Raw genomic sequence first — 16,361 nt, forward strand, 5'->3', positions numbered from 1 at the left:
ATTATGTGCTAAGACTTTACATTTGTATTATATTTTGGCATCCGTCCATAGAATAAACAACAAAGCTTTGCTGTGAGATCATGTTCTCTCAATATTGTATCATGGGGGTTGGATTTGGCTTATTTTGTATTGCAGAAAAATTTCAAGTTTCTTACTAAGTTTCCTCTAGTTCGAGGAAGGAAAAAGGATTATGGATCATCATAATCAGAACTAGAACCCCAGCATGGCTCCTTTGGTCGACTGAGTGCAGCGAGCTCTTCAAAAAAGGCGCCATTAGCACATTTTTTTCTCTGCCACGACACGCTGATGATGGGATTGAGAGTGAATCTGGGGGGCAGGGGTATTGGTGCAGGGCCCTTCACACCCTAGAGTCAGTGAAAGGGCGGGGATCACTTCTCCTTGGAGAATTTGAGAGAGTGGCGCTTGCCCAGTTCAAGCCACGGGTGCTTTTTTTCCCGGTAGCCCCAGATTTGGAGAACATTTCCCCCTCTCTGTTGATGCTATGGTTCAAAATGGAGAAAAGAAGATTGTAAGCAGTTTCTTTCTTCCTAGAAAGTTTTTTTTTTCTCGTTTTGGAAACTCGTGGTGACTGTAAAGTAGCATTCGTTTTTTTTATGCAGGACGAAAAAAGCCGGGGTTTTAGGGTACATTACCTGTCTCCTTTCTCTTGCTGTCTTTAATTTTTGGGGGTAATCTGTTAACCCCTTTTTTTATGTGGGTGATTGCTTTTTTTCATCTCTGTTTGCCATAGTTATACATAGATAAACACAAAAACTTTACCATTTCTTTCATTTTTTTTGTGGACAGATTCTAGTTCTCGGCTTCAAAATCTCTTGGACCAGATGTAATTGGTGCAACGGTGACCGGGGTTAAAGTACCCGATCTCCCTTCCAATATGGTTGCTCTCTGTCTCTCTATGTGCATTTGACACTGTTGATGGAAACTTACCTTGCTTTCCGGGGTTTATCGTTCCTCAGGGGGTTCGTTTCTGATGGGGTGGTTGGTGTGGTCTTCAAAGCACATCATGAAATATCGGATCAATTAGCTATTGGTTTATCAACAGGTTTCTTGGAAGCCTCACAACCTTCAGTGGCTGGAATCCCGAAGATGCTTGCCCCAGCGTTAAAGGCGAATGGATTTGCAGTTCTTGGGGTTAAGGTCAGTACTGAACTTAGTTAAAATCAATGGATGATACATTCAAGCAATGGCGTTAACATGTTTGTTCGTTGCATTTGGGGCTTGTTTCTAGTCGCCTCTCGTCATTTTCGGGATTGAGACCCCCCGGGCGAAATGGCTATTCCCGCGACCCAAAAACAACCATCATTCTTGCCGGTGATTCCATCTCCCACAAGTACTACTGCCTAACGACATTCATGGTGATGCTTCTGCAAGCGCTAGCCCTGCTGTGGAGCGTGTTTGGAGCCTTAGAAAAACGAGTTTGATTCTGGAAATGGCAGCGCCTTCGTTCCTAACCCTGCATGGTGGGGCCGTTGGGCGTCTGGATTAGGTGGTACTTAGCACCGTCTCAGCGGGTAGCCCTGGCTGAGGCATGGCGCTGAAATGGATGCCATAGGCACGCTTGCATATGTTTCTGCCCTTGTGTGGCTTGCACTGTGACGCTGAAAAAGGCGGTAAATGTCTGGGCCTTTCTGGATATTTTGATATCGTTGCTGAGTACGGTTTTCATTCATCGAAAGTGGTGTATGTGCAGGTGAGGAGTAAGGAGTGCAATACTGGCTGGCCAAGTGGGGTCCAGTTGGTCGCTTATGCTGCCTGAGCAGTGTCGGCGTTGGTCATGGAGTTTCATGCGATGAGAAGCAAGCTCAAGGTGAAGAGCTTATGCTTATGCAGCCATCACTATTGTTGTTTCATTCACTTTGGGAACTCTTATCTACTCTGTTCCAGTCTGGGTGAGGGTTATGACTAAAACAAGGCCGATTTGATCCTGAGTCACTTGTGACAGATGGAATTTCCATTCATTGAAATTCTCGAGTCGGAAAAGAGCTGGTAAAGAAACCATTGCTGAGGTGATCAGTCTCAAGATGATAAGTTCAAATATGATTTATACTTTGTATTACATTAGTAATAGATTTATATTGTAAAGTAATGAGGTTTTAGGTTAAAATGCTTCTCCTCCTATCTGAAAATGATGATCATCTTGGTTGAGGGGTTATGACTAGATTATTACAAGAAGCAGCATTGATCATTGAGGGAGCTTAGTTTACAATAAGCATAATTTTAGAATTTCAGCTTGTATTATGGTGGGTCTGCTCGTGGCCGCATGGTTAAGTAAAGTTGCATCATTCTTATTACAAAAAATTAAGTTAAATGGATTTACGATTGGAGTAATAAGGAAATATTTCTTACTTTTGGAGTATGATTATGGATTAATATCCATTTCAAAATATGAGTAATATTATGAAAAACGCTGAAAGTTGAGAATAGATTGAAGAACGGAGTTTTCGCTAGACAATCGCAGACACATGAATCAGATTATTCCCCACTATATATATTTGGAGACAAAGGTCGTAGAGTGAAGAAATCACTGAGGAATCTTGTTAAGCTTGCAATAAACATAATCTTTATACTTCTTAGTCTTGTCTTTTGCTTGATTTTGTTTGGTTCAGCTTTAAGAAATTGGGCCTAATTCAAACTCAGGAGGAGGCTCCACAAACACAGGCCAAGGCATCTTGTCTCTCCTTGTTCACTGTGGTCCTATGATACACAGCCTTATATTTCCCATTGCTAAGTATGCCATCAGTCAACCAAAATATGTGTGAAGAAAATTGGAAGGTATGATAAAAGAAGTGGAACAACTGTTAAGACCATTTAAATTTTAAAAAAAGGCTGTGACTTTTTTATAATCAATTGAGTTACCTCAATTTGGTCTCCAATGTGGATGATGAGGGCATTAGGTATGTACTTGACATCTGCCAATGGTCATCCCTGAACATGGAGCTGCCAGACTGTTCAGGCTGCGAGGATGTTGATTGTGGACATGTCGGTGTGGGCCACCACCCCGAGGGGCGAGGTCGGGGCGGGGACATGGTGGATAGTAGTTTATCTTCATCAGATAAATGAATTCGCCGCCCATAGCCGCCTTCAGTTCCCCCTCCTCCAGCCCTAGCCCTAGCGACAACCATCTCGTCAGTTTGTTCAGAAACCTCCAGAAGCTTCTCCACGTACTCCTCATTTGCTTCTCTGAAATTGTAAATATCAATGCATTAGAAAGAAGTGCTCAACACTCCGTTGAGCACTCTGTGGTGCCATCAATAAAGCATGTTGCAGAGTGTACAAGTAAAAGCACTATGCAGAGTGTGCCCAATAGGGCTTGCCACACGGCATAACTTTTCAATAAATTTGAATCGTGTTTTAAAAATAAAGATAGGAATTAACTTTAGTTATTTTTATTTGTATCATACCATAAACATGCATGTAAAATATGCTTTTTTTAATTTTAAATAGTAGTATCTTTTATTTTATATAAGTACTTTTTCCTTTATAAATCACGTATTTTGGTAAAAATATAATTGTGAAATCTTAAATAATAGATAAATAAAGTGTAAATGCATTAGCACATCTATTCTTAGCATTTAAGAGCACACAACTGTGAAATTGTATTTTACTTAAAAGTAGTTGTGAAATTCATAAATAAGATAAATAATCAAGTCTAGTTAAAAGAAACTAAAATATCAAATTCTTGAAATATTTATATATAGGAAGTTCCCCTAGTAATGTGATATATCCATTTATAGCGTATAACTAAAAAGCCAAATCACCACTACATCGAAAATAGAAGGTTGACGAGTTTTAAAAAACGAATTTCAAAACACAGAGTTCATTATAATGGCTTTTTAGTTCATAACACTTACAATTTTTAAATATAAACAAAAACACTCTTCGAATGAATCGAAACGTTTTCAAAATTCATCCAATCTCATCCTCCTATTTCTTTATATAATGGTTGAAATTTAGTCTCTGTTATGCATTAAGATGTGATTTTCTCATATCGAAAAATGTAAAATATAAAAAAAAAAAATTTAAATTTAAAAAATCACCATAAAAAGGGGGTTTTGGGAAAATTTTGTAGTTGACAGCTGAAGGGGGCCCATATTTTGTGGTTTGTCAACCCAACTTTCTTCCCTTCAATCTCCTTCGCAAGCTTGTTCCATACCCTTCGATTCCAGATTCTGGGGTTTTTTCGAAACCAAATTCTTTCTCCCCCCTCGGGCCAAAAAAACTCCCCCCCAAAACTCGTTGCAGTTTCGCGATGATTTCGTCAGATATTCCGTGGTTCACCATTTGGGAAAACCCCCCCACTGGCTGCTTGCTTCGCTTATCAGCCTCGTCGTCTTCTCGTCGCCCGGGCACCCCCGAGGTCGATCACCGGGACCCCCCGGACCCCCCCGTGGGGGTGGGGGCCGCCGGTCCGCTTTCGGACCGGATGAATTGGGAAGGGATGGTGTTTATGCTTGGATGTGAAAAATGGCTTGCACTCTCTCCCCTTTTCTTCTCTTTTCTTAAATTTCTAGTGTGTTTGTTGTGTTTTGTGTCACTTTTGTGTCCATTCCTTTATTTATAAGTGAGTGGAGGGTATAATTGTAAATGTGTACTTTGATTTATTTTTTTGCATACAATGGCGGATATTTAAGGATAACAAGGTATTTAAGTCGTTGCTTAGTTGGTTTTTTTTTTTTTTAAATGTAAAAGTTGTTGTAATGATTACGAATTAATAGCTTGCCGGTTAATACAATTTATAATTAATTTCTGTTCAGGTTTGATCTGAGAGGGAAATTTAATTAGATTAACTAATTGCACGTAAATTAAAAAGGGTGGATCAAGGGAAATTGAAATTTAAACCCGAGACTTTTTAACATAAAATTTTTCAGACTAGAATCAAATGCTCATCAAACAGGCGGAAGTGTACAAAAAAAGCTTAGTAGCAGTCGGGGAAAATTTTTACCTCTTGTTTCCCTCTCGGACTTTTAAACAAATTTTCCAAAACGACCAGATACCATCCTTAATCTTTTAATCTACTATTCAAGTCTACAAAATGAGTTTTTTTGATTCAAATTTGGCTCCATTTTCAAAAAGGGCCCTTTTATTTTTTATCCACCAAAAACTAGAAAATTAAAAACATCCAACCCCGAAGAAAAAAAAAAACCTTGTTTAGTTTCTATTGTGTTTTGGGTTAACAATAAAAATCAATACCATTGTAAGTCATACTACAAAGTTCAAAACCCGTTACAACAATGAGTCTAATCCCCAAATTTAAAGCCAAATATCTATATCTAGTAGAGTGGGTTGTTGGATATATATCTTCAAAAAAAAGGAAAAATGAAAAAGAAGGCCATAACATTCACTGTGGAATATTGTTGAGTTTGGGATAGGCTTTCACTAAATTTCTTGGTCTTATATTTGGGCTGATTTTCTTGATTAAGAAGGAAGGAAGGGGGCCAATTTCAAGATGTGGAGGTGGCTCCATGAAAACTGGCCATGACATTCTTGTTATGTCCTTATTCACTACGTTTGGGGTGCTTTGTACCTCCCATTGCTCAATTTTCTGTAAAGAAATGTAAATAGATCATTATTTATCAATATGTAATCTATAGGAGAAAACCATTTTTTCCCTTTTGCGTTCATTCACATTGGATGCAACCATTTTCACATAATGAATTGCCTCCTTTAAAAAAATATTCTGGGCCTACTTGTGGGCCTACTTTTTATTTACTATAAAGTACTTTTCCCCCCGTCCCCGGGTGGGGGACTTAAAACCCCCAGTAAACAAATTTGCGGTTATATTTTTTGGGAAGGAAAAAGGGGTAAAGTAGGAAAATGAGGAGAGAAAGAAGCCAGAATAAAAAAAAAATGAACTGAAGTAGCTTCATTGTAGTGACTTTCAAGTCCATAGCCATGTGTTTATGTACGTTTCATTTTCTGCATTTGTTTTATAAATATAATACTCTCTCCGTCCCTGAAAATTTGTCACATATTTCCTTTTTCGTCCGTCCCTAAAAATTTATCACCTTTTACTTTTACCATTTTCGGTAGTGGACCCCATATTCCACTAAGTCATTCTCACTCACATTTTATTATAAAATTAATATATAAAAGTAGAACCCACGTGGCACCAACTTTTTCAACCCATTTTCTATTACATTTTTTAAAACCTGTGCCGGATCAAATGGTGACAAATTATGAGAGATAAAGGGAATACTAAATAGTTAAAGTGGAGAAAAGGTAAAGTAAGATAGAGACTAATGTAGAGATGACTTATTATTATTTTTTCAAAATGAGTACGGAAAAGGAAATGTGTCTAACTAACTAAAGGAGTATAGTTTTGTAGTACTTCATTAATGCTCTTGATTTATTGTGCATTGAAATATTGGTAGGTGCAATGTTATTTCAATTTTCAATTTAATTGTACCCTGACATATCTAGGGATGTGATGTAAAGTTGATTCCTTGGATGTATAAGGATAAGTAGGTGGATTTTGTGGTGTGAATCTTTTTGCATCATCACAGATATAGCCATACATAGTACTAGTGCGTTGTAAATTATTTATTGTACTTATTGAGAAAAAAAAATCATTTCAAAATACTATAGTACTAAATTATTTTCAATTCTTAGATCATGCAAAATAATTACAGATTGCTCAATAAATTCTTGGTAGGTTCGAATTTTATTGGAGTAAAAATTATACAGTACTACTCCTATTTTCTTTGAATTCATCATATTCACGGTAAATTAGTCATGTTTTGCAAAAAAATTATGTATTCACAATTCCTAGATTATATTTTAAAACGGATTTGTAGCACAACCAAGCTTAAATATTTTACATATACTACATGCAATTTGATAACTTAAATGATTCTGCTAATATATCAAGGTTAGAGTTAAATAAGGTTTGTACAGCGTACAATATTAGGAATAAGAAGTCAATGGTCTGTACCTATTGTCGCGTGGTGTGTCTAACTAATCATATCTCCGAACCACTTAATTTTTACTTAAAAATTTCAGGAAGGTGATAAGCAGCATTAATATTGTTTTTCTTTGGATTTGATCTATTTTATAAAATGATTCGTTTCTTAATATGGTTTAGGATAAATAATTGGTTATGGAATCCACGCGTATTTTATACATTAAAATGTTTAATTACGTAAATGTGTAAGATAACATTATTTTTCTGTATACATATGTCCATATTAGTTGTGTAGGATTATTTTATTTAATAGTTATATTTCTAAACGTATCAATGATTCATTTAATTTATGCAATCCTCGACAATTTCAAATCTATATGAGGTCATTTAATTTATATGTATGGGCCCAACTACTCACGAATTAAGTCAATAGTAATACTATTACTCTGCATCATAAGTATTCATTACCTACTACTCTTCAAAAAAGACTATTTCAAAGTTCACATAGATCTTGGTTTAAGTTTTATATGGTTTTTCTTATAAGTTTGTATTCACTAATAAATAGTTTCGACCATATGGTGTAGATTTCTATAAATTTTGGAGAAAGTGGTAAATTGTGTGATAAAAAAGGGTAATATATAAGGTAGTTAGTAGTATAATGGAAAGGCTTATTATTATGAACGAAATAACTAAAATGATAGTAACCGAAAAAGAAAGTGAGAACAAACCTCGACCACTCAAGTTACTTTTTGTACTCCCCCGTTGTTAGAAATAAGATTGATTTTCATTATGCATAAAATATTATTGGTTAATTCTTAAAAAATAAAGCAATTTAATTAGTGAAGAATAATAAAGTTAAGTAGGTACCTCAATTTGGTCTCCAATGTGGATGATCAAGGAATTAGGGATGTAGGAAACATCGTACCAATGTTGATCTCTAAAAACTTGGGAGTCCTTGAATTTGATTTGGCACTAAAACCGTTAGGGTGGAGAGATCGGTGTGTGCCGGCACCCACCCCAAGAACCAAATCCTGCCGAGGGCACGGCGGGTAGTAGTTGATCTTCAAGTTGTAGATGAGCTCCTCGCCTCCCACCGCCTTCTTCAACTCCTCCGCCTTTAGCCCCAACCCTAACGACAAGCATCGAAATAGCTTCTCTACCACTTCATTCAGATTTCTATCGTACTCTTCAGTAACCTGCCTACCATTTCAATAATAATCATTTAAAATGCATATCATAAAGAAATATAGATATGTCAATGCAACCCAACCAAAATTATACCCCTAATTATAGGTTTTGTGCAAATCTTTAATTTCATTAATACTTGGTTAAATATAATTTTTTTCTTTTCCATGCCTATGCATCTATATCTCTTGTAGTGAAATAATACCAACGCCGAACAATTATTTAATTTGTTAAAATATGGGTTATAGGTTAATTAATTGCCTCCATGTGTGGACCAATCTATGCGTTCCTTTTTCAACCAAATTATTTTCACATGCAACTAGTGATTACAATATCCAACCAATAAAGCCATACAAAAATATTTTAGTAAATAAAAAAGAAATAATAAAATTAATATTTCCATTGCGGCTCAAATACTTCCACGTAATTATCCTTCTCCATAGATGCTATGACTTAATTTTCCAACTAACCTCTTCTAGTACTATATACTCCCTCCGTCTCATTTTAACAGTCCCATTGACTTTTCTGCACTCATTTTATAAAAATGATAATAAATAATTAAAGTGGAGAAATAATAAAATAAAAAAGGGAATAATATAGAGAAGAGTCTTATCTACATTGTTCTCTTTTTTACTTTATTATTTCTCCGCTTTAACTATTTATTATCATTTTTACAAAACGAGTGCAGAAAAGTCAATGGGACTGCTAAAGCGGGACGGGGGAGTATCATACTACTACATAGTCGAATTTGTTGAATATATTGTTTCACGTCAAAATTTTAAAGTAAGAGGTCAATTTAAATACCTAATTCATTTATTAATTAATTTTAGAATGTAACCTTACTACTACGATTTCGCTAGTCTCGCCATCACATATTATACGTGCTTCAGTGAATAAAATTGTACATCTAGCCCCATAAAATCTACAATCTCCCGCACTTAATTATAATATCTATAGCCTCTAGCACCCGTAATATCTAAGAATATCGAAAATGACACCGTACTTATCTCCTGTACGAGACCCCCTCTAAAGTCTACCGAACCTAGAACTCGTAAAATCCAACGTTAACCACATAAAACTAAAACCAAGCCACACCTAACGCTCGTAAAATTCACCACACCTAGCCCCCGTAAAATCTAACCCTATCGATCCCCAATTCCAAGAACCAACCAACACACATACTCAATATTCAAAAACACACAAATTCATAATTCCATGCAAAATCAAAACTAAAATCAAACAAAAATACCTATAATCAGAAGGGTTCTTGGGCCAAAATCGATAATCAACGACGTTAGGAGGCCTTACTTTGTTGAACAAATGATCAACCCAACCATTTCTAAGCCTACTTCCATACCCATCGATGTTCTTGCTCTCCAGATCCTTCGCATATGCCATTTTCTCCTCATTCGGTAGCTCGAAAAACTGCCTCCCAACCCTCTGCAGATTCTCAATCACTTCCTTAGAAATGCTGTGATTCACAATCTGCAAAAGCCCCCATTTGCTGCTTGCCTCAGACACGCCTCTAATTACTAGGCTTTCCGGGCCGCTGAAGTCCACCACGGGGACCTCTGCCTCTGCCCCCTCGAACGTCATTAGGCCGGGCTGCTCTTTTTTTTTTTTTTTTGGTGTTTCAATAGGTAAAATTAAAAGTGCAAGGAAATGGGGGTACAAGAAGTCACACGAGGGCAGTGGCCTCGTGGTTGGATCCGCACACACCTAACCCTATACAAGGAATCTAGGTGCGGGAAAGCCATGGACAAGCCCATGGTCGACTAGCCTAACATCTAGTCTAACTATTACAAAAAACTCCATACCGGAGTTGGATCATGCCCTAATATCAACCTTGAGCAGGACCAAGCAAGGTTGGCTGCGGTCGGAACTCTTGACGGGGAATCCCACGAGTGGGCCTTGACATCGCCACGGTGTGTGTAGGGAAGTACTTGGTTGACCTCGGGCAGGGGTGTCGTCTAGCACATGGCCCCGTCCATATGACGTGTATACACCGAGGGGGTAGGTGGTGAACTCAAGGTGTCGAAAGACCCTTGGTTTGTTACGGCCTTGACCAAGCCATCTCCGCATCATGGTCGGGCGAAGCAGGCCAGTACGGGATGGAAAAGCCACGCGGTCTGCCACGCGCGTGACTAGGACTAAGCGCGTGCGCACACTGCCCCAAGTTTGTTGGCGCGTGGACTAGGGCACGTGTGGTCCACGCCGATCCTGCACTCTCGTGCCTTCCGAGGCGGGGTTTGGTGCCCCTTGCACAGCGGAAGACTTGTACAAATAAATAAATCAGATACGGATCTATTTGACCGATTATGCGATTAATCAATTCACATGTTAAACAGATAATTGCATGCTAGAACGCAAATAATTCATGCTCATAGAAAGTAAATCCTAAAACATGAATTCTACGGTTTAGAGTTACCGATTTGATTCTCCAAAGAATCGTCGATTGCTCGCGCCTTCTCCACGTGATGATCTTCAATACTAGACCACGGATCTTCTCTCTGGTTCCCGAACTGTATCTCGATATCAGGGTGGGCTGATCTTATCAAAATACTAGGACTCGAATAAAGAAGACAGAAGAAATCCTTTTGGGAAAAAGAGTAGAATTCGAAAATTCCTACAGCTGGGAAGCTGAAATTTTCGAAAATTACAAATAATGAAATTGTGATAATTCTGTCTCCTTTATTCTCCTATTTATATTAAGTTCCTTTTGGGCCCAGACAGGGATCTATGGAAGGTTTTGGATATGGGCTCGCCCAATTAGCTTTTTACTAATTAAATTGAACCCACAATTTAATACAAGCTTATATTGGAATATTACGAGCAGCCACTACAGAAGTAATATTGAACTCTCCCCATCCAAATCCGAAATTATAAGTAATCCGGGTTTCCACTTTTATTATTTATTTCCCGCGCTTAAGATATAAATGTCCATTAATTAATCAATGTCTGCTATGGACTTAATTAATTAATATCTTATTAATTCCAAGAGTGGACATAGCAAGAAACATTTATTTATTATTCATAGAGTAATAAAACTCCAACTGGCCAGTTTTCCGAATAATAAAACCTTGTTCGAGCTCCTCTTGAGGACATTATCAAACGAGACTCACCTCGTGCATGTTTCAACATAATAGCAATCCTAGCACCGCTAGATATTAATCACCACTACCCAATATATCAGGATTATTGGGTTGCGAAAAACCCGCACCATTTGATAAGTCAAAGTAGTACATAATCAATACCGTATGCTCAATGCTAACATATGTAGATTAAGAAATAACATTTTATCAAGACCTAGTCTTTCAGTAGATAGCATAAAGATACGTCTTGCTGTTAGATCCGTTCAGTGCTATACCACACCAATGTCATCTTATTTCAGTAAGGCTTAGAAATATGCGGACTGACATTGCAACCTTTCACGATAGGTAGTCTAAGCCTATCTAGGTTGTGAAATTCTTCTTTTTCTTTTGCAAAGCATTGCATAGATCTGACCGTGTTACCTTAAAGTGGACGACGCCCACAACCGGTCTACTAAGCAAAAGACTTAGACTTTGTTTACTTCTTATGCATTTAAATGTTTATAAAACATCTTATAAATGCACAAGCAAACACAATGTAATAATAATAGTGATTCTATTCGTGCGGAACTGCTCGAATAATACTGAATCGGGTTAAAAGTGGATTATAGAGTTTTACGTATACAAGCAAGATTCTATTCGAGCGAAACTTGCTCGAAACATGCTTTTCAGTATACCAAACCTAACAATCTCCCACTTATACTCAAAACATGCTTTCGAGTATACCCACTGCCAAAAACTCTCCCACTTATACACAAAGCAGGTATTTTACTCGATCACTGATTAGTAATAAAACTAAGACAGTGTAACCTCAAGGACATTACATGAATGACTGGTAAACTAGAATATAGTTACTAGTCTTTCTCAAGCACTAGGGTATATTCATTACCTCAATCAAAATCCTTTGCCATGGTTATTATGATATATACTTGCTATGCAAAAGCACAACTAATATCAAACTTAGTACACACTATAGCATACATGAGACAACTATCTCCGAAACTAGTCTCATAATTCTTGATCTCACTAAGCGTCAAATGACACTTGACTAGAGACAAGACAATTCCACCTTGAAAGGTATAAACCTTTTCATGGAATTTCTAATGCTTAAATGTTCCAATCTTAGTCTTGTAAAACATGTTGTCTATCTTAGATTGTAGTTTGAAATCTATCACCTTTTCAAAGATGAATATCCAAATGAACCAATACTACATTGTAGTTAAAGGGATTATGTTCAAGTTAATCTAAGACCGAGTCTTACGACACTCTTAGACCCATGAACTTGTTGTGTTCCAGTGGAACGCTCCCACTACGATATGGTTCTTACAATCTTAGGTACTGAAGTTGATTTTATTAGTGCAAAAGTTTCTAATGGTATGACTTCTTGGTAATGTGGAAAATCCGATATCTCTCTCTTTATTTTGAGAGTTATCACGCTGTTAGGCTTGTAGTTCATCTCTTGATCTTCATACAAGAATTATATCTTTGAAGACTACAGAACTTATAACCTTACATCATTTGGGATAAACCTTAAAACATGCCTCAGTACTCAACTCCAGTTTTCTGGGACACTTTTCCAACACGTGTCGTGGAACAACATTCCACCTTGAGATGTGCTGGACTAGACTACGCCTCTAGTCCACAACTCGTGTTTTGTAGAAGGTACTGATGTTGGTAGTTTCTTTAATGTTTATCCCATCAATGATAAGATTTTTAATGATTACAACTCATCACTTAATCAAACTTGTCTTAGAAAGACTCAGATTCCTTCTTACATAACTATCCCATTCATTAGATGAATGCTTGGATCCGTTAATGGAGATTAGACTCCCACTACTGATCATAACCCTTTGCTCGTCTCCTTATGGTGTAAACCATTAAGACTTGCTAGTCTTTCTATGTTGCACTTCTATAAGTATTCTGAATCTCTTGAAAAATCAAAATGATTCTAACTCAAAGCGCATTAAACAGACTTTCTCAACTCTCAAGCTATTTAACTAAATGTTAAAATCTTGATAGTCTAGATCAGTTCGAACAATTTCTAAGTATTTTCTTGGCCTTAAGACTAAGAGCAATAAATACTTTATCATTCAATGATTAAGAAGTTGATGTGTTGTTGAAGAAAAATGCAGCCTTTATGAATTCGTCATCTATCATGTTACTTTCCTCTAATAGTAACACAACGACTATTATTCTGAAGATTTTCTACTTTTCAGTTAAACCTTCTTATAGTCATTTCTTGTTACTTTAGGCGATGACTTGTGTCAGAAACTATTTAAGTGATCAAAAGATCCTCAAAACATTCTGTCACTTTAGGATATTCCAATCGAATCATCTTGACAGATTCTATTGATATCCATCTTTCATTGTCATTAACCAAGACTTGTCGAGCTACTTAAAGGAAAATAGCTTGACCTTATTCCTCAAAGAGTTTGTCAAGTACATGCATAATGCATTCTTGAACATTCTTCGTGGAATTATGTCGAGGAAATGGAGGACATGAATCATTTGAGTATAAACTTCAAGCTTTCAGCTATGAGAATCTTATCCACTTTCGTTTTCGGTCTACATAATTTAGGCATTCGAGTTTACTTTCTATAAGGATCGCAGACAAATATTAAAAGACATAATGAAGATTTGGCAAATAAACTTATTATCACATACTCATGCTCAATACATAATCACAAATAACCACAAAACAATTATGTATCTTACAACTGCAAAATTAATAAATTGTATCCTCCTCTGGAGGTTAATACGCATTAAAATTTTGACAATTTTACTGGTCACAACACCAACGCATCAATAGCTTCCTCCTCTGGAGGTTGACACGCCTAATGCTGCCTAAGCGCGACCATCAGATTTAGCATTACAGAATTTTATTTCTACAACACACTCCCATAACAATGTTCATGTGTTGATAACAAAATCAAGCTATCTCATAAATTCTGATTGAACCCTGAAACTCGCAGTTCCTTAGGATTATTGTCCCCACTCTGCAGGTGGCAATAATATTGGGAACCACTTTCTAGTTCATTCTATTTATTATGTGAGAAGTCCGCCCTTATGAACTTACTGTTTTCGTAGGATTATTGTCCCTACTCTGTAGGTGGCGATAATATTAGAAAATCAGCTTCACAAAATTTGGCAGTCCAACCGATGGAGACCATATACAACGCACTTGTTGTAATCATCACTTAGATATTTTTATATGGTTTTTGCATAATTATCACATAAGCAGATAAAGCAGATAATCCACTTAAAATAGATAAACACCAAATAAACAGATAAATCCATCTAATGCATGGCATTTAAACACAGGATAATTATCGACAATTATTTAATCTAGTCAAGGGAGAATTAATTAAATAATTAAGTTTTATATTGGATCATAATTATCCAATTACTGATAGGATTTATCAAGATAGAGTTAACTATCTAAATCCATTTAGGATTATTCAAGATTTTATTTCGATAAAATCAAATCCTACAATTCAAGATAACGTTGATCTAAGATTATCATTATTTAAATCGTACTAGGGTATTACTAGATAGAATCAGTTCCATCATTATCCATAAGATAAAAATAAATTCCTATCAACCAAGATTTGTACAAATCTTAATTCTATTTAGAATAGACATCCAGAATATATCAAACATTACTTTTATCGAAATAAAATCTTGAATAATCCTAAATGGATTTAGATAGTTAACTCTATCTTGATAAATCCTATCAGTAATTGGATAATTATGATCCAATATAAAACTTAATTATTTAATTAATTCTCCCTTGACTAGATTAAATAATTGTCGATAATTATCCTGTGTGTTTAAATGCCATGCATTAGATGGATTTATCTGTTTATTTGGTGTTTATCTATTTTAAGTGGATTATCTGCTTTATCTGCTTATGTGATAATTATGCAAAAACCATATAAAAATATCTAAGTGATGATTACAACAAGTGCGTTGTATATGGTCTCCATCGGTTGGACTGTAAAATTTTGTGAAGCTGATTTTCTAATATTATCGCCACCTACAGAGTAGGGACAATAATCCTACGAAAACAGTAAGTTCATAAGGGCAGACTTCTCACATAATAAATAGAATGAACTAGAAAGTGGTTCCCAATATTATTGCCACCTGCAAAGTGGGGACGAATAATCCTAAGAAATTACGAGTTTCAGGGTTCAATCAGAATTTATGAGATAGCTTGGTTTTGTTATCAACACATGAACATTGTTATGGGAGTGTGTTGTAGAAATAAAATTCTGTAATGCTAAATCTGATGGTCGCGCTTAGGCAGCATTAGGCGTGTCAACCTCCAGAGGAGGAAGCTATTGATGCGTTGGTGTTGTGACCAGTAAAATTGTCAAAATTTTAATGCGTATTAACCTCCAGAGGAGGATACAATTTATTAATTTTGCAGTTGTAAGATACATAATTGTTTTGTGGTTATTTGTGATTATGTATTGAGCATGAGTATGTGATAATAAGTTTATTTGCCAAATCTTCATTATGTCTTTTAATATTTGTCTGCGATCCTTATAGAAAGTAAACTCGAATGCCTAAATTATGTAGACCGAAAACGAAAGTGGATAAGATTCTCATAGCTGAAAGCTTGAAGTTTATACTCAAATGATTCATGTCCTCCATTTCCTCGACATAATTCGAATGTTCAAGAATGCATTATGCATGTACTTGACAAACTCTTTGAGGAATAGAGTCAAGCTATTTTCCTTTAAGTACTTCGACGAAGTCTTGATTTAATGACAATGAAAGATGGATATCAATAGAAGAATCTGTCCTAGTGACGAATGTTTGGATCTTTTTGATCCCTTAAGTTTTACGAGCACAAGTCATCGCCTAAAGTAACAGAAATGACTAAGAAGGTTTAACTGAAAGTGAAAATCTTCAGAATAATAGTCTTTGTGTTACTATTAGAGGAAAGTATGATAGATGACAAATTCATAAAGGCTGCATTTTTCTTAAGTCCTAGTTCATTTGAACAAAAGACTAGATATGGAAATGGGAGAGCCTGGATTGTCATCAATGTTGTTTAAAGCGAGAAAAGATGCTGTGAGTTGGATTGACCTATTTTATAGAAGGACAATGACTTAATGCAACTTCTAAATGAGATCTTGATCCAGTTAGGTTTATTGATG

General features: G+C 36.2%; 1 protein-coding gene and 2 pseudogenes across 1 annotated transcript; 1 reads left to right on the forward strand and 2 right to left on the reverse strand.

Annotated features, from left to right (window-relative positions):
- Window positions 1–309: 309 nt before the first annotated feature.
- On the forward strand, window positions 310–1,943 carry LOC125206600 (annotated as a pseudogene).
- Window positions 1,944–2,542: 599 nt separating this feature from the next.
- Window positions 2,543–5,552, reverse strand: LOC125206601 (annotated as a pseudogene).
- A 2,243-nt stretch (window positions 5,553–7,795) lies between these two features.
- On the reverse strand, window positions 7,796–9,703 carry LOC125206602 (flavonol synthase/flavanone 3-hydroxylase-like). The gene is made up of 2 exons (XM_048105844.1): window positions 9,357–9,703; window positions 7,796–8,122 (listed from the first exon to the last, which is right to left on the reverse strand). Exons 1-2 carry the CDS (start codon window positions 9,701–9,703, stop codon window positions 7,816–7,818), a joined length of 654 nt encoding a protein of 217 aa, XP_047961801.1. The 3' UTR covers window positions 7,796–7,815.
- Between the last annotated feature and the right edge of the window lie 6,658 nt (window positions 9,704–16,361).

Source organism: Salvia hispanica, chromosome 2 (assembly GCF_023119035.1).
Source record: "Salvia hispanica cultivar TCC Black 2014 chromosome 2, UniMelb_Shisp_WGS_1.0, whole genome shotgun sequence".
NCBI classification, from domain to species: domain Eukaryota; kingdom Viridiplantae; phylum Streptophyta; class Magnoliopsida; order Lamiales; family Lamiaceae; genus Salvia; species Salvia hispanica.

Bases quoted from the DNA above. Each gene is read 5' to 3' on its own strand.
- LOC125206602 (XM_048105844.1), bottom strand. From the start codon at position 9,703: ATGACGTTCGAGGGGGCAGAGGCAGAGGTCCCCGTGGTGGACTTCAGC. The intron at 8,123-9,356 runs GTATTTTTGTTT...TTGAAATGGTAG, and splicing joins AAGAACCCTTCTGATTATAG to GCAGGTTACTGAAGAGTACG.